The sequence below is a fragment of the Falco cherrug genome, chromosome 7 (assembly GCF_023634085.1).
Source record: "Falco cherrug isolate bFalChe1 chromosome 7, bFalChe1.pri, whole genome shotgun sequence".
In the NCBI taxonomy this organism is placed as follows: Eukaryota; Metazoa; Chordata; class Aves; order Falconiformes; family Falconidae; genus Falco; species Falco cherrug.
In genome coordinates this window covers 49,528,189-49,549,639 of record NC_073703.1, presented here as the reverse complement: position 1 = coordinate 49,549,639, position 21,451 = coordinate 49,528,189, and the positions used below count along the sequence as shown (strand labels likewise).

At 41.1% G+C, this 21,451-nt stretch overlaps 2 protein-coding genes across 10 annotated transcripts in view; one reads left to right on the top strand and one right to left on the bottom strand.

The window, feature by feature from the left end:
• ZNF106 (zinc finger protein 106) overlaps positions 1 to 5,098 on the top strand; it is a 42,908-nt gene extending 37,810 nt beyond the window's left edge. For all 3 annotated transcript variants that reach the window (XM_055717214.1, XM_055717213.1, XM_055717216.1), the window contains one exon: positions 611 to 5,098. In XM_055717214.1, the coding sequence (XP_055573189.1) occupies positions 611 to 667 (57 nt within the window). In that variant the 3' untranslated portion in view covers positions 668 to 5,098. The remainder of the gene's footprint in view (positions 1 to 610) is intronic.
• Positions 5,099 to 6,190: 1,092 nt separating this feature from the next.
• CAPN3 (calpain 3) overlaps positions 6,191 to 21,451 on the bottom strand; it is a 31,574-nt gene continuing 16,313 nt past the window's right edge. For 2 of the 7 annotated variants that reach the window (XM_027807957.2, XM_027807960.2), the window contains 15 exons: positions 20,928 to 21,005; positions 20,310 to 20,470; positions 19,552 to 19,721; positions 18,885 to 18,896; positions 17,503 to 17,711; positions 16,781 to 16,817; positions 15,704 to 15,721; positions 13,071 to 13,148; positions 12,327 to 12,384; positions 11,660 to 11,724; positions 10,564 to 10,632; positions 9,917 to 9,995; positions 8,232 to 8,348; positions 7,832 to 7,890; positions 6,191 to 7,197 (listed from right to left, as the gene is read on the bottom strand). In XM_027807957.2, the coding sequence (XP_027663758.2) occupies positions 7,171 to 7,197; positions 7,832 to 7,890; positions 8,232 to 8,348; positions 9,917 to 9,995; positions 10,564 to 10,632; positions 11,660 to 11,724; positions 12,327 to 12,384; positions 13,071 to 13,148; positions 15,704 to 15,721; positions 16,781 to 16,817; positions 17,503 to 17,711; positions 18,885 to 18,896; positions 19,552 to 19,721; positions 20,310 to 20,470; positions 20,928 to 21,005 (1,237 nt within the window). In that variant the 3' untranslated portion in view covers positions 6,191 to 7,170. The other 5 variants (XM_055717221.1, XM_027807961.2, XM_027807958.2 and 2 more) reach the window with 5 other exon arrangements.

The following is a 21,451-nucleotide window of genomic DNA, read 5'->3' as shown; positions in this document are numbered from 1 at the left end:
TACTGTTCCTTGGCATATGGGATTGGTTTTGCTAAGAATCATTAAATAAGTAGTGCATACATTTCTGCGTGAATGTTAGCATAGGTGGGAAAAAAATGAAGAAGGCATAACAGTTGGATTAAGTGATGTGCAAACGGTTGGGGGGCGTGGGTGGAAGGAGGGTTGTTACCTGCAGACTGATTGGTAAAATCCACGTTTTACTCCTTGGCAATATAAACTACCTTCCTGTTGAATGCTTCTCAAAATATGCTATGGAAGGAGGTTTCTTAGAAGACTAAGAACCAGCAGTAGAATCTTTAATTTTTTCTTCAAGCACTAGCTTTGTATATGTTGTGTTTATTTGATATGCACATCTAGTCAGAAAGGGAACTGGGTTTTACTTACCTTGGATCATGTGGTATGTGAAATATTTATAGAAGTGATTTAATAACTTGGCATTGATAAATTTTTCAAGTTTGTTTTTTTTTTAGAAGCTTTAAACCAAAAAATGCATATTATCCAGAATATCACTTTCAGTGAGGCTTCAAGGATCTTTTGCAAAGTCATTCGTTATTGTTGTTGCTATTATTACTATTATTTTTAACTGTCTTCTGGTGGTTTTTTTTTCTAGGATGCTGTAGGACACATTGAAAGACATGCCGAGGATGACAGCAGGATTGACTCATGAAGCTTTTCACCTCCCACATTGGGAAGTAATTTTATATGTCAGAATTATTCCAAATAACATCAATTTCTTACTCCAGTCTTTCCTCTTTCTTTTCCCACTTGGAATCCAAAGTTAGAGTGGGGCTGAAATGCCTTGCTACAGAGACTTCAGGTTGTGTTGCGCTCTGTAGAAATAAGGCTGGTCAAGTAAAATTCGGCCCAAATGGAAGATTCTTGCAAGATTTTAATACGTTGACAGATAAGAATATTCCCTCCACTTGTCTGCCTTGGTTTTTTGTTGGGTTTTTCTGGTTTTGGTTTTTTGTAAGAAGCATAGTCTGAGGGTTCTTGGGAAGTCCAGAGGGTGTTGAGAACTTAGATGACAATAGGTGCTGGTGTCTGCAAACTCAACTTGAAGCCTGTGAAGTGTCTTTAAGACATGTCTGATTTTATGTCGTATCCCATTTTTTTAGCTGATCTTAATAAAATTCTGCAAACCAGAATATGACAGATTCTAACAATGTAACCTGAATTTCCAGTGTACATTTTGACTTCCTTCATAAAAAGAAGAGGTATTCTATGGAGAACTGGAATAAATTAACTTTTTTAATGTTAATTGTAACTTATTTTTTATTCCTTGTGTAAAAATTGCTACAACTAGCACAATGTATACAGTGACAGACTTCCCAAAATACTATACCTTCTGAGGTATTTTGTTTATTTGCAGGAAGGCAGTTACTTCTTGAGAGGTATGCCAGGAGCAGAAAAACAGCCAGAAGAGTGGCTCTGCTCACATGCTTTGCAATCTTAAGTCTTTTTAAATATTGGTCCTTATATACAGGAAAGAAGTGGTGTTGGCTTTTGTTTTAGTTAAATATCAGCATAGCCTCTGCTATCTTGATATGCCACCACAGCTGGATTCCTGATTTTATTTGGAATCTTAGTGACTGAGTTTTGTATTTCTGTATCTTCATGGCATAGCAAACAGAGAAATGCAAAGGCACTACCTAAGTGCATCCACTTAGGTAATGTTTTGTTTCTGTTGTGAACTGGCTTCATTGGCTTGGGCTGTGTCAAGCTCACAAAAACTCAGCTGGAAAGAATGGAGCAGGATTTTAAAGGGTAAAGTTCTCAAGCAGAAGCTGAGGATACAAAATGCATATAATGTATAGGAGTCTTGGTTCTACTAATGCAAGAAGGTACCACAGAGAAACCAGTGCAGAGGGGAAGACTGTTTCTACTTGTCAGGACTCCTCTGCAGGTGTCTCTTGGCATGGAAAACTTCACCCATTAAGTTCAATTAAATGTACTACTTGTATTTGCAGTCCTGTCGCCTGTAATGACACAAGTCTAGCAAAGCACTCTTTTGAACAATGAGACTAATTAGTAAGGGGCTTTGTGTTCACATTTGCCTAACTTGTTGCTCAGGATAACAAAAAGGTGAAATTTAACTAACAGAAGGTAAAGACAGCACAGTGGCAAAACTGAGCTGCTTGTAAATGAATCCCGTGCTTCTCAAACAAATTGAATGTACTATTTTGACTGGGCATTGCTTTCACCACTTCTTCGAGGCTTGGTATGTCAGCCATAGACCAAATGAGTTTTATAGCCTCATCTTTGACTACAAAGAAGCCTTTTTAGGCCAAGAAAGTGATTGAGGAGAGCCCATGGATGTTCCACTGCTGTCAAATCAAGGAACTTCAGGGCCTTCTCTGAAGCACGCTGTTTTTGTATTGTCTTAGCGGACAAGCATAATTTCTCTGTGATTGCTTGAGATGGGTGACTTTTTTGTGAGAGACAGAAACAAAGTAGGAATGAGATGTAGTAGCATCCTACTTCAAAGACATGGGAATCTCTCAGGTTCCAATACTTTTGCAGTGATTTGTTTGGGTGTTTTTATTAAGCTGTTTGTGAACAGGAAAAATTCCTGATATGTGACTCAGACCCCACGCTGTTTTGAGGGAGTTTTTATTTTGGCTTTCAAGGTGTGTGTGTGTGTGTGTGTTTGTGGTTTTGATTTTTGGTTTTCTTTCTTTCTGTGGTCTGTGGATGAAACAATTCAAGAGAGAATCAAGTTCAGGGAGATCTCTGAGCATCGTACATGTTTTCTGATGTAGGTTGTATTGCTCTAATGTCTCTGAGAGTATTTGTTTTTTTCATGACCTAAAAGCTGTAGACTGCGTAATACTTAAACCATTTCCAAAATTATTGATATTCAAGAGTTGTTCTGGGCTTTTTTTCAACCACAATGAGGGAGCATGTCAACATGTGGCATAAATAATGTGAATGTTTCAAGTGGTCCTCCATGGACTGCACTTGAAGTGGAAGTGTGTGTCCTTAGGACGAGCATGTGGAGTGATTGTAGCATTCTGAAAAATGGTGTGTGAGACTAGATATTATTACTGCTTCCGTATGATTCTTCACATTCTTTCATCTGTTTTCAGGAATGTGTAAAGATCTTTCTCACTAGGTGTTGCAAAAGACACAGTTATTACACTTTATTTGCATTCCTGATTGCTTGTTGAGTTTATCTGTTTCAGTTGGTGGAAGCAAACTTTCTTTTCTTGTAGTCCATGATACTTCCTTATCCGTCCTGAAAAGACTGGACTTCTGAAATCCAGCTAATTTCAGATATATTGTAAGAATCTTAAAATGGATGAGACGGGGCAGTAGCAGCCGCATGAGTGTTCATAAAATTTTGCTTCATAAATTAAAAACCATTTTAAAAATTGCTCAAGGGTTCGGAGGAAAATGCAGTGCTGCTTCATCCTGAGGGTGTCTTAAAAGGTTTTGCTGTGAAGTTATTGTGCAGCTGTGGAAATCCCCAGGCATCTCTGGAGTTCTGTGGGAAGGTTTCCTATTAGTTCAGCTGGAACTCGGTGCAGCTTTCGCTATTGGCCGTTCACTTCTTCTGGAGGTAATTGCAGGAGATGCCAAACTAATGTATTGGCTTGGTAGCCATTAATGACATCCTTTCCAGTCTTGCAGCTTGGGGTTTTGATTCTTGATACACCTCCAGTCAAAGAGTGTAATGACTTTTGGGAAGGCAGACTATTTGCCAAATTTAGCAGAATAATATTTGCCTGAAAAGCAGCGCTGCACACGAGCCTGTTTCAGGACTACTTTTGTTTTCAGGTCTGGGGTTCTTTTTATGCAAGTAAAATGTTCTAAGTGGAAGAGTGGGTAGAATGAGGGTTTATTTTGTGGTTATCTGTGCTTGTTTTATTAGTCAAATGTTAAATCATGAGCTGTGGACTTGATAGGTGGCTGACTACATATGGCAGGCCCTTTGGGGGACAAGCCACCATTTTCCTCTTAGCAGGACTGACATTGTGCTTATAAAGCTATGAGCCTCCTCAGCAGACAGAAGGTGCTCAGAGGCATTTTACACTTTTACAATATAAAGAGTGGGCCAGCCACTACTGAAACCAGTTACATCATTCTCTTCAAAAGCATGAGAACTTGTGCTATAGGCATACCAAGCCCTGACTGAGCTCCGGAAGGAAGGTGTGTAGCATAAAGTTATGACTTGAAGTTCACATGGGCTGCAAAGCTTAACCTTCCCAAACCCAGATAGCCTTGCATGTATTGAATGGTAAAGACGATGGTAGGATTGTCTATATTCATTGCTTCTTTCTCCTTCAAATCACAGAGACAAATAACAGCTAACTGGCAGTGCAAAATACTCTATGGCCTAACACTGCTGCTTCTGTACGTGGAAGGGGCTGGAGGGAAAACTGCTGCATCTCTTGGTACGAAGATGCGTTAAATATCCCAGCTTCTGCTTGCCTTGTGTCACTTTATGTGTGGGTTGCAGACTTTAAACATATTATCAGTGCATGAGCTGACTTCTGCAAAATAGCAGGAGTTCGGCTGTGCGGTGCGTTTGAAGTAGTGCAGTTCTTAATGCACATTTTCAAACTACAATAATGCCAGATCAAGGTAAATGGTAACTGAAAACTCGCAGTAAACTGCAGGCTCCCAGAAATAAAAATGTGGTGTTGAGAAAATGTTTTTCCCTTTTTTTTGAAATAAAACACAGGTACAGATGAATCTTGGTTTTCAGGCTTGTATGGTACTATCATTCAAACAGTCTAGGTTGTCCGGAGTTGCAGAATATGTGAGGAAGGATAAGGAAACTGTTTCAGTTACTGTTTGTAAAATTTAATTGTGAAAGAGCAAACTGTGTGGGTATATATTCTGTTATATGCACCTGCCAGCTTCTCAAATTTCATTTTGCTGTAAGTGTTAAACAGTCTTTTTGAAGAATGGAAGTGGAATAAACCAACATAATTGAATATTTAATCATTTAAGCTGTGTAGAATATGTGCACAGATAGATCATGGTTTTCTTCTCTCACTCTGGTACAAAGCTGTGAGCGTAATAACAAAACTACACAGCAAAAGAAGAAAAAGAAAAAACCCAATAAAAATAAAAGTTCTTTATATTGTTATGGTTTGTCAGTCTGATTCTTCTTTGTTTGGAATAGAGTGATTCTTTCACAGGATTTGGTAGAACTGGACTTTGTTCTGGATTTTTTTCCTTTTTTAAGAGGGCTGGATAAAATCAAGACAGGCCACTTGGAAGCTCCAGCACTGGCAGGAATGTTGCAAGTTTTTGCTCCCAGCGTGCAGCAATCTCAGACCTAGGCCTTCAGCAGGGAAAACAGGAACGGTCCACCCAGCTGGTGCCTCCAAGATGATGTACTGACTCCCTTGCTTCATGGCCTGTTGCAAAGGGAAGTTCTCTAGAGCACCTGGTAGTTCACTCACCAGGACCTGAAGGACTGATTTTGAGTTGCCAGTCAAAAATCCTGATTTTGATCTTTTGACTGAGAGATTTTGGGTTTCTCTGAACATCCCAACTGAGAGAATCTTGGCCATATTTTTTTGTATGGAGATAATGCATGGCTGGAACGGAGGTCTCCTAGTGTTCTAGTCATCTTAAAAATGTGATTTGGATTAAAACAGGAGTTGAATTTAAAGGAGAGTAACTCTTCTTTAGCTAAACTTTAGGATTTTCTTACTCTTTCAGAGTAAGTTACACTGCAAGACAACATTAAGAACTTTTTAGTCAAAAGTTTTTCTGTTTCTTGATGACCTTTCAGTTGAATGTGCTATTTACCAGAATAACTTTGAGTGGATGTTATGATTTGGTTTTACAGTTTTGCATTACAGTAGTGGATTGCTTTGTTACTTTTCACCACTAGAGAACTAAGTGGAAGGTTCTCCTGACAAAGTCTGGTCTCTTCACACCTTTTTTTGCACATTTTGTTTTTCCTTCCAGTTTTATGTTGATCAGCAATTGACCAGTTGTGAAAGCCTGTCATCCTTAAAGCTGGTAATGATGGAACCTGTCAAGTTCAAGTGCTTTTTTGTAAATGCATTCAAGGAGTGCACTGGCAGGTATTTGAGATATTAAGCTGATCTCATGCTTGCCATAAAACCCCAACAGCTGCTGTATATTCAGGAGAATGATGGAAGAGCGATCAATGTTTCATCTTCTGCTGTTCTTTCAAAATAAAAACAAAAAGAACCTCTAAAAATTAGGCCAAAGTCCAGTTGATTTTATTTTCAATTAATTAAACTGATTGTACTTACACATTCTAATAACCTTGCCAAAGTGGTCATGCTGACATAGTGTCTGATTCTGCTGCAAGTCACATCTTACAATAAAGAAATACAGAATACTGTCAGGAAATCAGACCCTGAGGTGGGGGGAGAGTGGGTGTGTAGATATATACATTTGTATGTATAAGAGGGTTTATGTCTCAAATAGGAAACAACTTTCTCAATGTTACAGAAAATGCAGTTACAATAGAAAACATTCCAAATGTCCAATGTGTAATTAAGATACTATGGCAGTACTAAAAATGAGAGCAAATTGCTTAGTTCCAGTACTTTTGCTGAAGCACTAGACTAGGCTGTACCTAGATACTGCAGTCTGTTGTGCCTTACTGCCACGTTCCTAGCATAGCAGGGAGCCAACCTGCACAGCCACATCTGTAACAACGTGATTGGGATGCATAATATTAATGTAATCTGGCAGAGTCTTGTGAAATATTCAGTCAATATCATGAAGAGGCTGTAATTGATAATATGAAAAGCAGGACAAGGAGTTAATGACTAATTACAAGGTGGTAGTGAACACCTCTGACTTTCACAGTTAGATACAGTCCCAATTCTGCTTGACTTGAGGGAAGGCTTTTCCAGGTGTCAGCATAAGCAGAATAACAATGCATGCTCCGTGTCTCAGCCATGCAGAAAAAGCTTAATTCAGTCATCAATAAATTAATCCTTGTTGCCCAAAGGAAAATGCCAAGAAATTGTAACAGTAGTTACAGAATATGCGCCCTGGTCTGCCTACTGCAGTATGGTCGTCTTTTTTTTTTTTCCTAAGGGCTTCTTCCCATTATCTCAGTGACCGAAGCAAATAATTGGGAAATGCTCTTCTTTGCACTTGGAGATGAATGGAGCTAGTCACTCAAAACAGAGGTCTTGATGAAGGTAGACGCTGGCTCTGGTGTTACGCATACATCGTGAGCTGCAGCCACTGAAAGAAGAGTTAGAATAAAAGGATGGAAAACTGGTTGGCATCCTCCAACAAATCGTACTTGAGACATCACCATCTCTAGCTGGAAGGCAGCTCCTTGCTGACACTTGGTATGAAGCATAGTGGCAGTGGGGAATTTTAAGCTTCTTGCTCCTATTCCTCCTTCACTTGGCAAAAAGTGAGGGGTCTTTTTAATGGCCTACTTAGCAAAAAGACATGCTTTTAAGTTGAAACTTTGTAAGTCGTCTTAGTAAGAATTTAAAAAGGTAAAGAAAGAACTATGTTAAACCCTGTTATCATTTAATGCTATATCAGTAGGTTTGATTTAAATCGCCCTTTTAAAAAAAAGTCTCAAAAGTTTTGTGAAGCATTTCAAAGATGATACAAAGAGTCCGCAGCTGTGCTCTTCAGCACCAACTGGAGTCTTACAGAGCAGCTGTTACTGGCAGATTATGGATGTTTTCCATGTAAAGTTGGTAGCAAAATTTTTAGGAGGTTTTGCGACCTCTTACCAACTGGATGACAATTTCAGACCAGTTCTTGTAGGCTCCTTTGAGAATGTGTGCAATGAATAATACGACTAAAATTTAGCGTTGTGACATTGTGTTAGAAATAGTAGCGTAAAGCTGTTTACCTCCAGGACGTTGAGCTTAATGATGCCATCTCCATCTTTATCAAAGGCGTGGAATGCCCCTGAAGCAAGGAAACAAAAATATATGGAGTAGATTAAATTGCTCTGTGTGTAAAGGTAATTCCAGGTAGTAAATCAAATTGTGCTCCTGGTGTGTTATACAGACTTGTGCAGGTATTTACTTATGTGGTCATAAAGTATTTCTGCATACGTGTTTACCTTAGCCAATACAATGGTTTCTTGTGTTTGTATGAGATGGCTGTCATATTTTAGATTCCCTAAGCACACGTCTTTAATTATTAATACCATATATATAGGCAGGAGTGCTTTAAACAAACTTCGCTTTGAGTATGGCTGCATTTTGGGGGCGAGGGGGGGAAGTACAACTGGGGCGGCCACTCACTGAACATGGCGTCCAGGCGCACGAAGCAGCAGATGAAGCTGTCAAAGTCGATGTTCATGTTTTTGTCAGCGTAGCGCATGGTGATGATGTCGTAGAGCTGGTTGTTCAGCCGAAACCCTGCGGAAGAGCAGAAATGGGGCAGAGCTGTGCCACGGCGGGGGAGGCTCTGGGACACCCAGGCCTGTGGCTGCTGTTCGGCCGTCGGCGCTTCCTGGGCCCGGCCGGGGCTCGGCCGGAGGGTCCCGCTGCAGCCGCTACATGGAATGAAGGAAAGCTGTGAGGAGCTTCCCTGTGTCCAGCCGCTTTCTTAAGACAGTAGTAATATTCTGAAATCGCAGTTTAGGATTTTTGTTATTATAATTTAGGGTATTTAGGAGAGCCAGCAGCACGTGAGTTACCTCACGCTGTATCAAGAGCAGAGGGCTGTGCCCAGCAGTCTGCGGCTTAGCTGGGCCTGATAAGAGCAAGGGAGCAAAAGCTGGGCGACAGAAATGCAGGAGGAGGTCGCTATGAAAACAAAACTACACAATGGTCAAAAAGCAGATGAGGAGGTAACACCTCGGCAGGACGTCAGGGAAGCGTGGCGCTGACGGCTTGTGGCCGTGCTTCCTGAGGACTCTGTTGTGGTCTAGGTGCTGCCGGCTGTTGGATAAACGTGAGGTCATGCACAGCCTGCATAAGAAACCTTTGTTGTGGAATGTGTTCTCGAGTCTAAAATCAGGGCAGGAGGTATTAAAATAATTTTTTTACATTGACAGCTTTCCTGGTGAGAATGGAAACCTGGAAAATAAAAATGACCCGTATTTCTACTGCAGCAGGAGCCCAAATGCAGGTGTAGTTTTGTCCTTAGCAAAGGATCGAATCACTGATGTTTTGTAAAGTACAAGATAGCCATCCATTTCTGTTCCTTGAACTGGAAAACAATGTGCCAAAATACTACTGAAGTGCCACTGAAATCATCCCATCTAGGTTTATAGGGACACTACAGATTTTCTGATTAAAGAAGTCATCTTGCTCCCTTAGAGAGCTGATAAGGACATTTTCTGGGGGAGGCCCGCTGTCGAGGGGAAGGAGCACACTGGTGTGTTTGAGACAAGAAGCAAGAAATGTCGAGAGCTTCTCTGCTGAACAAATTTCATTAACTGCAGGTTTTGCAGAAATTCTTTTTTCTCACTGCAAAGGTAGAAGAGGAGACTGAGCCCACAGCAGCTTAATGCCTAAGAAGCATGAGCAGGACTCAGGAAATGTCCATTCAGTTGCCTCTGATGCAAACTTGGACATTGACCTGCTGTGCCTCGGATTTGGTGCCCGTACACTTGGGTTGAAGGTTTTCCACTGTTCTTTGTTTGTTACTTATGCAAACATAAAGAATCCACAGCTTAAATGAGAGCAAATGTCTTTGGCACTCCCTGGTCCCCCTGAACAGCAGGATCCTGAGCGGGAGATACTTAGGACAACAGAGCATCATTCATTGGAAAGTTTAAAGAGCTGAAGAGATCAATTCGGTTGGAAAGACATACAAGGCTTGCTGTTTGGATATTTGAGAAGCTCTGCTGGAGAAAAAAATTTACTTATAAATTTCTCCAGGGTCAGTCTTTAACAGGCATCACAGTGTTCCTGATTTCACCCTGTGATACATCAAACAAAATAAGGTTTCTTCAGCTGTTGGACACTGGGGGAAGTACCTGCATCATTGACGGCATTGCGCATCTCGTAGCTGTTAATGGTTCCTGAATGATCCGTGTCATAACGCTTGAAAATTTTCTGGAAAAAGAAAAAAAATACACAGTAGAAAGAAAAGCTTATACTAGTGTTGAATGTACCCGGTGACTGGATATGGGATGTGTGCCTCAGGCACCTGGAGGTGTTGCTGTTTGCCTTATATTGCTGCTGCTGGGCAGTCTGGGTTGTTAGCACTTGAACTCAGTCACAAAGGAAAATAATTCAGATCCATACCATGAGAGGCAAAAAGCTCATCCCTTGAGACTCTCCTTAGTTTAATTTGAGTTTACACTCTCTTTTGATTGTCCTAATTAAGCTATTTGTGAGGCCTGATTCTTGTTCCCACCCTCCTCCTCCTCCAATTTGTATGCCTCTGTGCTGTTGTCATGGGGGAAGTTCTTACATGACTTGGAGCTTCAGAGATTCAGGCTATTTGCTTAGGCTGTGAGTAGGGTGAATGAAAAGAGATACTACTTTTCTTTTTAGAAGCTAATTTTCAATTTTATAGGTTTTCTTTTTGTTGTAGCATATGTAGAGAGCTCTAGTTTTCCCACACAAGCTTTTGCGCTGCAGAAGCTGTGAAGAACAGCACTGTGAATACCAGCAATACCTGCCAGCTTTTAATCTTGTCCCAGAGATGTCGAAACTCATCAAAATTTATCTTCCCTGAGCCATCTGTCTGTGAGACAAACATTCAGGTAAAAAACCCACAATATTTTTAAGAGAAAATTAATTAAATCTGCAGCTACTGGTGAAGGGGTGAATGTGCAACTAAGCTCAGGATCTTCTCGATGTTACAGGCTGGCTGAGCTGTGCAGTAAAATATTGTGAACGTTTTGGTTATTGTGCATAGTATTTTGTTTCAGGAATGTGAAGCACTATTTGTATAAAAGCAAACATCTAGTACAGGAGAGATGCTTGCTCCTAAAGTACATAAGCAGAGGTTTAGGTTTTTTCCAAATACCTCCAAATGTGAAGCTTACCCAACATGTTCTAAGACAACTGAGCTTTATCCTAGCTTGAAGCTCTTTCTGCCTTACTTAAAATGAATTGACAGCTAAGCAAAATGTTGACTAAAGCCAGTTACAAAAATGTGTTTGGGTTGCAACCATTATGGCTCTGGGTTGTAGTTACAATTTTGTTCTGGTTATGCTTGAATGCACTTATGTTGTCTCAAAATCATGTGTTATGTCAAACAAGAAAACTGAGTGATGTTGTATCAGAGGTAGCCCCATACGGCATCTTGTAGTGTGTTTTATTATCCCTACTCTGAGACAATTTCCATATGTGTTGCATGCTAAGCACCCAGTGGAATGTGTAATACATTATAAGCTTAAAGATAAGAGAGAAATATACTAAGTCTATTGAGAAGAACCGTAGTCTGTTGAGTTGGTTTAAAAAAAAAAATAGTTTTAAAATCATGCTTTAGCACGTGAGCTGCCAATCCCTGATTGAAGGGTATCATATGGACTGACTCATTCTGTAGTTTTCTGTTTGGGGATATTTTCATCATGCCAGCTATATTGAGATGACCGGAGTTAAGGTGTGCCAAACCAGGAATGCTGTGTTATCTGACTACAGACTATAATGTACTGTTCTGCTTCCCTGGCTTGCTAAGGGGTGTGTGGGTGTGTGTAGTGGTGGGAAATACAACCCAAGTGGACTGCTGTGGTATCAAGCACTCCACCTTCACCAGAAAAGGATACATCCATTAAAGCAATCATGCTGCGGCAGGATTCCAGTTCAAATCCTTCTGTCTTTAGGTCTTTATCTGAAATAAATTATCCCAGGTGAAAACCAATCATGCATGTCAGCAAGCGCTTCTTCCTCTTAGGTGTAACTGTACTCAAAGTTGAAGCCAAACCTACTTCCTTCATATAGTAACAAGGGAGCGGTAGAGGAATCTGAAAAGACTCTTAAGTAATGGTTATTGCTGGTGAATTAGAGATTACTTTTCTTGACCTGTTATACACAGTAAAAACTTCTGGAAAACTCTTAACTTCCTTGTAATTAAGCAAGCCCAGGGTCTGTAGGCTGAAGTTTGCTAAAAAGGGGAAAGGTCTGCCTCTCCATTAGATTTTTATCTTTTTTAAAGGGCTTTTGCAGACTGCTAGAAATACTGTATTATCCTGTGTGGTGCTTCCAACAAACATTTGCTCATTTCTGTGTTATCAGTACTTGATCACCTGTAGAGAGCATCTCTATGAAAAGGTCAGCTTGCTAAAGTCTTGGATGCAAAGTCTATGGAAGTATAACTGAAATTTGTGAGTTTGAAACCATAAATAATTTTTGGAGTGCAGCTTGGGAGTGGAAGGTTACATTATATCACAGATTTCTTTTTCCAGGGTTACTGAAAAACATGCTTAAACTCACGTTTTTTTACAACATTGTTGAGAACATTCCTGAGTTCTTCAGCATTGATCTCCATGTCCTGGTGGGAAATGTGTTGAGAATACCATTAATTACAGCATTCCTTATTAAGCAGTTTATTTTATGAATGAATATCCTACACGTATGAAGTCTTTGGTCACTTTTCAGTCTGGCATATACATGCTTCAAACTAGAGAGCATTCTAGTTCATGCAAACATTCACCCACATCTTTCTTGAGACTGCAAGATCAATCTAAAGTTACCATACATTATTAAAGTACAACTACAAGAACGACCAATAATCTCAAGCCACTTTGCAAACCAAAAAGCAAAATGTGAAAATCCCTGTAACCTATTTGCAGCCTCTTGACTTACACAGTTCTTTGATATGTTTTACTTTTAACTTCCCTCATTAGGCATGTACTGGAAAGCATTGCATTTCTAACTTGTTTATACATGCTATGCAAAATAGCATCTTGTAGTAGTGATAGAAGTAAAAGCCTGAATTTAAATAAGGCTCCCTCATATACAATGGGAATAGCTTATATGTACATATGAGGATAGCTGTATATTTAATTGGATTTTGATTTGGTTTTGCTTAGCTTCAAGTCTCAAAGGAAATTTGATGGAAGGAAATTCAAAGTAAATTTTAAAATTCAGTGTTTTGAATCCATGAAGCAGTTGACTTAGGTGCTGTTGTCGCTAGGCTGCTTTGATGGCAGAGACAGGGATCAGTCGCATACTCACATCCCCAGCAATCTGTCGGAAAATATTCCTGAACTGGTTTTCCTCTTCACTACTCTCACGAGCTTTTGCTGAAGGACGCTGAAAAGAGACAAGCAAAGAAGAGGGATATCCCCTTAGCTCAGCAGGGAAGGGAGGGGGCCTGGATGTCTCACTTGCCCTTACGTAAGGGAACCTCTTTGTGAATCTAGAGATCTTTGGTGGGATGGGTTGTCCTCCTGTTCCTTTCACCTTTTTTTGGTTAAATGTGTTCCTTGGCAAAACTGCTGAGTAGTTAACTTCATCCCATTGCTCTCCTTTCTCTTGGAAGGAGCTAAATGATTACTTTCACTGACAGATATTTATCTTTTAATTTTTTTGTTTCAAAACATTGCAAAGGAGAAGTTGGAGCAGAAGAGGCCTATCTGCTCCATAGCCGCCCTGTAGGCTTTGAATTGCCCAGAGAGACTTGGGCTTGAGAGTTCTTTGTAATGTGGGAGGCCCCTTGCTGGAGAGAAGCAGCACAGGAGACAGGAAAGCAAAAGTGAAGCTTTCTCAGACACATGCAAAGAGCAAGCCTGAACTCTGAGGCTGGTACTGAAAAAGGAAACCATAGTTTATTACAGGAATTGTGTGTAACAAAGTAAAATTAATTTCGTAAGTTAGTTCTTATTTTCATTTGGGAAAAGTTAAGGTTGGTTCACGCTTCACCACCTGCACGCTTTGGCAGTCATGTAGCAGAAAAGCACACTCCCTGCAATCAGACACTCCAGCCATGCCTCTAGATGCCCCAAGCCTGGATGCAGGCTGGCTGTTGCATCTTGTGTCCCTCACCCACCCGCTGGCAGAAACTGAATTTTGCTACGCTGCTTTCCTCCTTTCTGGTAGTGAGAGAAAAGAGGAGGGATGCAGTAGCTCCTGGGTTTACTCATCCTTTTCTCCTCTGCCAAACAGGAACTGGTATAGGGATGCGTAATTTGTAATGGGGAGAGGCTGTGATCATTGCCAGAAGCTCCTGAAACCCCTTGAGTGCAATTTATGCATGTGCCCTGTGTAAAGCGGGTACCATGTAAGGGGCTGAGCAAGAGTGGATTGAACTGTGTTGCTCGTGGTGAAGGGATCTCTCACAGCTGGGATCCTTGTATGAGAGAGCAACCAGGAAATGTTTTCAATGGACTAAATCCTCCAGCACAGGTGTTAAATAACTGAAGGGGTAGTCTCTGTTCGCTCATGCTCATTAGATCCACATAAACCAGATGCAAGTTATGGTAAGATTTGATGAAAAGCTGTTAAGTATCTTAGGACACTTCTTTGCCCCATTCCTGCGCTCTACCCAGCCACTTTCATGTTAGTGAGACCAAGCCCTATTTTCCCCTTTGCCACTTGCTGCAGAAACCTTTTTCTCATCTAGATTGGTTTTTTCACCATCTTTGCCAGCATCTTCATCTGCTGTCAGCTCCTTATTGCTGTTTGCTCTGTCAGAAACAAAGATGATAGGCTAGAAGAAGAAGGAAGAAAGCAAAAGAAAAATGGAAATTACACAAGAAATATTGGGAGGTGACACAAGAAATATTTGGTGACAACCAGTTAGTGGTAAAGCACATGCAGCAACAGCTCCTGTCCTCGAGAATGTGACCAGGGAAGTTAGAGCTGGGAATAAAAGAAAAAAACAGACAGAGGAATTTCTGAAGTTACTGCTCTCCTCATGCTAAAACAGCTGCAAAAGCCTTTTTGCAAAATAGTGCAATCTGTTTCTAGCTTTCCTTCTCAGAAAGCAAGTAACCATTAACTGTTTAAATGGGTTGTGTGGTCTCCCCATCATCACCACCCCTGCAAAATGAGCCTCACAGATTATCAATTCTCAGTTAAACTGATGAACTTGACCCTTTCTACGACGGACAGTAGCACTGAAAAAACCCAGGATTGGAATCCTACACAGAAAGGGACTATTTGTGTAGGAGCCTGTTAGTTATGCAAAGCATATGTGCTTTCTCTGTATTAATTCTTGAAGCAGTCAGCTGTAAGGAGCCACATGCAATTGCTCTGTTTTAGTGCATTTAAAACAGGGAAAGCTGCTACAAGATGCGAATCTGTTACCATAGAGTATGAATTGCAGGCAGCCTGTGTGGAGATTGAAACGTCTAATTACATTTTCAAGGTCCTAAATGTGTCGTGTACAATCAAAAGGAGAATCTTGGACTTTGGTGAGGAAAGAGGAAATGTAACTACTCCTCAGGAAAGAGGAGTTAGCTGCATTAGGCAATAGAAAGCAAATGTGAGGGCACGTGTCTGGAGAAGGGGTGCTTTTCACCGAATGCTGTGTCAGGGTGCTTGTGAAGGGGCAGGAAGGAAGGGCAGTTTGAGCAACCCAGAGGATCAAGCTTATAAAGCTAAAAAGTTTCTGTTACCCTTTTGCCCCCCCCCCCCCCCCCCCTTGAGTGAGAGGGGTATACGATGCTAATGCTATTTCATTACAATGTAGCGTAGAAAGATAAAATCTTTGCTGCCTGCAAATGACCTCTTACCCTGTGCACTTCATTAACGAGGTCAGTTTCCAGATGAACAGAAATCACAATAACAAGGAACTCTGCTTCTGCTGCATGCATTGCGCATGCTCTTTGCCTTGCTGGCACTCAGCACATTGCACAAGTACTCACCTTGCCCTTTTTCTTCTTCTGTACAAAAAGAGACAATTATTATTTTTTTAAATGTGTCTTTAAATAGAATTACAGTTTTTACCTAGATTATGCAGAGCTAACGACAGGGTTTTTTTTCTATTGCCCTTTCTGACATTTATTTTTCTTGTTCCTATATTCATACTTTTTTCCCCCATTTCCTGTATTCACAATTTTCAAATCTCAAAAAATTAGGGAAAATGCTCCCACCGAGAAATTGCATGCTGAAGGACAGAAACTGCAGAAACTATAGCAAAACAGTGTCCCATCTCATCTGGGGCTTTGTCTGCCTGAGTAAAATTTCTGTTGTATATTTACCCCTGACTATTCCTTTTCTTTTTCCCCACCTGTCAATGCACTGGAAATTGGGCTTCTCTGCCCACACATCAATGCTATCTGAAGTGGCAATGAAATTCCATCAGATCTGGACAGATACTTTGTTAGCACAACAGTAAATGAAAGGGGAACACTTCTGAGAAAGGTTTGATGAGCTCAACTCTGTGCAAGAGCATTTCCTCTGATTTCCTCCTTCCCCACCCCCAACTAATTACGCTGTATATAATCTAGTATATTCCCACAAAGATGTATAAAACCCCAGGATAAAGTTAGAGCTTGTCATGGATGCTAGTTGGAACAGAGTATCATTAAGATCCCTTTCCAGAAAGCATGTACTTCGAAATAAAGCACTTCTGCACTTTTTTTTTTTTTTTTAATTAGGTGCAATGCCAATTTCTCACGCGAAATATCTTGGAGCACAATTAGGTCTCCCCTAGTAAATGAATAATCTCACTGATGAGGCAAAGGCAGTACTTAGCATCCAGCTGCTTTATGTCAGGAGCAGATTTCAAACCTGGTAAAAGATTTTGGTCTGACCAAATCAGCAAATAGTGTATATAAAGTGTTAATAGAAGTATCTTGATGAGAAAAAAAGTGGGAATTTATGCTCCAGGAGCTGCCACGTGGCTGCAAAATGGTTTTCTGCTGTAGGTTTCCCTAGATGTGATGCTCCTCCTCTCCCTACCCTGTTCATGTATGGAAGAGGCTCAGGACAGTACTTACCGATGGACGTTCTGCCTCAATCATATTTTCAGCCTCCCTAGAAGAAAGCAGAAAGTAAATAAATCAGGAAAGTGACTGTTACCAACGTTGCTTGTTTCTGTAGCTGATTTGTAAGCAGCCACTTGAACCTTCCAAACAGCCAGCGGTGTGGGCTGGCTTCCAAGCAGTACAGCTGCAGGCTCCAGATGAAGCTTTTTCCCAGTTTGAGCTGAGCATCCCAAGTACCACTTCCAGAAGGGCTTACTCCTCTAAAGAGCCTAGATAACACTGACAGCTGGGACTAAACCAGGAGCTGTTTGGCTTAAGTAGAGTCACACTAGCTGCTGGGAGCTAGTTGAAGAGCAGGATAGAAAAGAACTACCTACTTCTGTGTTTCATTCATGACTGAAATTAGATCTGCTTCAACGATCTGTCTGGCCAAAATTTCAGCCAGTGGCATATAGCAAAAAAACCCCAAAGAGGTTCACTTTCATTATTAAAAATGGCTAATGGTATGTTTACAAAGGATGTTCTGCAAGTAGTAAGCTTCTCCGAAGACAATTCAAAGCAGGATCTTGTTAGACTATACGGGAAGTCCTGGGAAATGAGTTTGCAGCTTGGAGTTTCTAGTGAGGTTAAGAAAATTACAAGCAGGGTGTATGGAGCAAACTGGAAACATGACTTTAGCAGACTGGCAAGCTCACCTCCACCTTTATGGCCAGATAAATGAATCTGCAACTTACTCTGAAAGACTTCTTTTCTCTGAGAAGACCCTCAGGATGAATTCTCCCTCCTGATGGGGTTCATATGTTGACGGGATGATGACATACTCATTGGGTGGTAACCGGAAGCGCTCGGAGATTTCTCGCATGTTTATATAGGTTTTACTTCTAGCTTTGGAGGCATTGTAGAGGAAAAAGTCCTTTTGCAGGTGGTGCTTAGTACCATGCATCTGCAGAACAAATAAGTCAATTTGTCTTCAAGGAAGTCTTACCCATTCCCCAGGTGGCTTGTTACGCGGGCAGTACATAGTTGGGACAGAAACCACAAATGAAGCAAAGCAGCAGCTTAGCAAGCAGGGAGCTGTCAAGGGATGGTACCTGGTAACAGATACGGAGTCTGTCACCTTTAAGTAGCTACTGGCTGGGTCTAGTTGGCTTCTGAGGGCTGCCTCAGGACCCACCTGCAGAGCATTGGCTGACCTCTGCTGTGTGGGCACTTTTATCTGGCTGTTTTGTTAGATGTTAAGTTGTGTGTAACCAAAGTTCATCTACTTTCCTTGGAGGGTGGCATGGCAAGGTATGGTATATGCAAGCTCCTGCATGCAGTGTGGTAAGGTGAAGGTGTTTGCAGTGGGAACGTGCCCTTGCCTGGATGAACCATGGATTCTGTATCTGCTGAAGAAACATGGTACATTGCATTGGTTCACATACGAACATTAAGTCAAGAATTGTGGGCTAAGAACGCTTGCAGGCTGTTTTCTGCAGAAATAACCACCTGTAAAATAGTCAGCAAGGACAACATTCAGACTGTTATCTTCATGTTTTCCAAGTAACATTGCCTTCAGGTGAGATTGTTTGCAAAACTTGTGACACCTAAGATTCACAGCTGGCAGGCTCAGAAAACCTTTAAATCTGTGTACTTATAATACATTTTCTTCAATGGTTGAAAATACCATTGATTTTCCAAACAAATTCTAATGCTAATGAGGAAACTCTGTGGCTGCAGGATATGGTCCACTGGCATTATTTGCAGGAGGAAATGGAAGTGGTTTAGGGTGGTTCTGCATGGGGTGGAAAGGCAAAGTGCTTGCTGACACCGCTTCCTGCAGCACAGGCTCACTGACCAGCCCTGCAAGCCACGGCTGGGTCTCATACCGGCTAGAAAAGAAGGACTGAGGAAAAGGTGCAAGTGAAAATCAGGTGTGGGTGAGAAGGAACTGAAAATTGCTGGCGAAGTGTTACAAATAAACACTCAAAGTAGGAAGGTTAGCAGTTTCACTTCTGTTACATCCCTGAAAACAAACTTGACCGGGCGGTTTCCTGCTGACTTACAGACAGGCACAACAGTAACACTAGCTGTGAGCATACACCGAGATGTCAGGCTGCCTCCGCTCTGTTCATACCTCTTTGGGCACCTGGGGGAGAAACGGAGAAGAAACAGTCATAGCCGCTGGGCAAGTCCACTTGTTTGTAGATCACACACAAGAGTGTTCACATAGATTTCTGGGGACACAGCCAGTAATTAAACTGCCCCGAGTTTAATTGATTAAAAATTAATTTTAAAATAAATAATTAATTTCTCTCGTCTTTTCTAGATTTCTTGGGATCTACATGAGATCCACTAAGGTCTGAACTAAATATGTGCAAGGGACAGGGTAAATTGACTTCTTCATGAAGTTGATAGCAGGGACAGAGGTTAATTGCTACGTATGCATTATGGATGTCTGTTTCCTTTTTTACACTATTCTGCCAATGAAATGCTTAGTTTCAGCAAGCATGAAAGGGAGATTGGAGAATATATGGGGAAGAATATGTTAAAACCTGGCATTAAGTCACTATAAAAGCCTAAAAAGTTTGTTACTTATAGATGGAGTAAAGCCTGAGGTTACTAGAGTTTGAATGCTTACAAAGCCTTGAATTTCCTTCCTCTCCTCCATTTTCCCTGACTTCCTCACAAAGTAAAAATTGCAGTTGATGTAATCAGGCTGAATGATTCAGTGACTCTCCTGGTGAATGCATACTGTCAGGATTTGCAACCACGGTGCAAAGAACAAAGTCTAAAGCTGGTACCTCATAGATGGCAAAGCCAATCGTGTACAGGTTGGCTCCCAGCTTGCGTTCTTTCCTCCTATTTTTCTGCATCAGTGCGACGAGGAAGCTGCAGACAACCTCTTCATCCTCAGGATCATCATCTTCCTCCAGGAGCTTCAAGCGATACTGGGGATTGGTCCAAAATGTATCTGTGAAATCCCAACGACAACCCAAAGCAAACACATAAAGCTTCAGTTTTCTAATGATACTCATTACCAAAGAGAACTTTTATGTTCCCTGCCTGTGGGTCCTGAGGGAAAGGTTAAAACTGGGCTAATGCATGTATTTCTTTTTTTAACATATTATGGATTTTACATAGTTCTAACAAAACTGCACAGCAAAGGAGGATATAAAATGAAGAACTGACATCTGACAAACTTCCAAAACACCTAAAACTATCAGAAAATGGATTTCCCAAGTGAAATCTGTTAGTGTGTAACTGTTGCACTGTGAAGTATTAGAACGATTATTTTCTAATATAGTTAGATATTAGAAAATAATTATCATTAGATAATAGAAAAATTAGAATGATTTATCTTTGCCAGGCCTGCCTTTTGCACTTGTGAAGTGCTGTCACAAACATAGAAGATTACCAGCCACAAATTCACGTACCTTATCCACTGGGGAAGCAAGGCTTTCCCTGTGGCTGAGCCCTGATCAGGCTGTGGTATGACAGCCCGTGGGATCTAACACAGACCCCATCAAAGAGGCTGTATCTCTCAAGACCCATTGCTTACCTGGATAATTGCGGCAGCCTCCAGCTGAGCAGCCTCTCACCCAGCGCCCTTCGTTGACTGACACAGTCCAGGTCTGGAGTTTATCGGCTTCCAGAGTATCAGGCGTGAGGTTACAGATCTCAAGTTTTGTGAAGTGCCTCATGAAATCTTCAAATGCTATCCTGGAGGAATTGAGGGGAAACTGAACCCGGATGGATTTACGTGGTGGGTGGTTGTCTGAAAGATCCTGGTGAGGTGGCAGAGGGTGACCGATGATGCTGGCACTGTTAGGGCAAGTTTGCAGTGGGAGTACCATGATTTTCTGATGCATTTGGCCCACTGGTTGGCCAGTTAATGTGGGTGCAGCTCCAAATTGGGGGAATCTGAGCTGAGAGAATGGTACATAGGAAGGGTGATGGAGAGCTTGTGGAAGTGTGGCATAATTAGGACTGTGCTGGTGGTACTTAGTAAACCCTGGTGGGAGAATGAGTGGATTGCAGAGTAGGACTTATTTAGAATATGAAGGGAAACAGGGATTACTGCAATAGTTTTAGCAGATTTAAGTAGTGCAGTGTGATTCATTTTTGCTATGGTTGTGTATCTCCTAGAGAAGCACAGGTTTTTAACTGATATTCTCACCAGAACTCGCCATCCTCGACGATCTTGTGCTGCAGGCGGATTTTCTCTTCTTCATTAATGAAGTTCCACTCCTCTGACCTTCAAAGGAGTTAACAAGTTAGATTATGATTTGCAATTCAGTTTTCATGAAGATTTCTACTCTTTACTGTAAGCCTTGTAAAGTAGAAATTCAAGAGTCATCTTGCTACATCCATATAATATTTTCTTTGTGAGTCTTGCAACCGATTGTTGTTCTCAATGCTACCCTCCTCTCCACATGCCCAGATTAAAGAAGCAATTGCCCTCCTTCTCCCCTTCAGACTTCCTCTTAGCAGCTCTCAGAAATCTGAACTGAGTTCATTTTATTAGTTTGAAGAAAAGAAGTGTTTGCAGACTTATTGCTGGAGTAGCTGTTGAAATTCCTTTCTGTAAGACCTAATGAGAAGCTTTATCCAAATTTGCTATGTACTGACATCTTGCTTCATCCAGTTCTCTTATAACTTAACAGATCTTTCCACTGTCACATCTTGTTCTGAAAATGGACA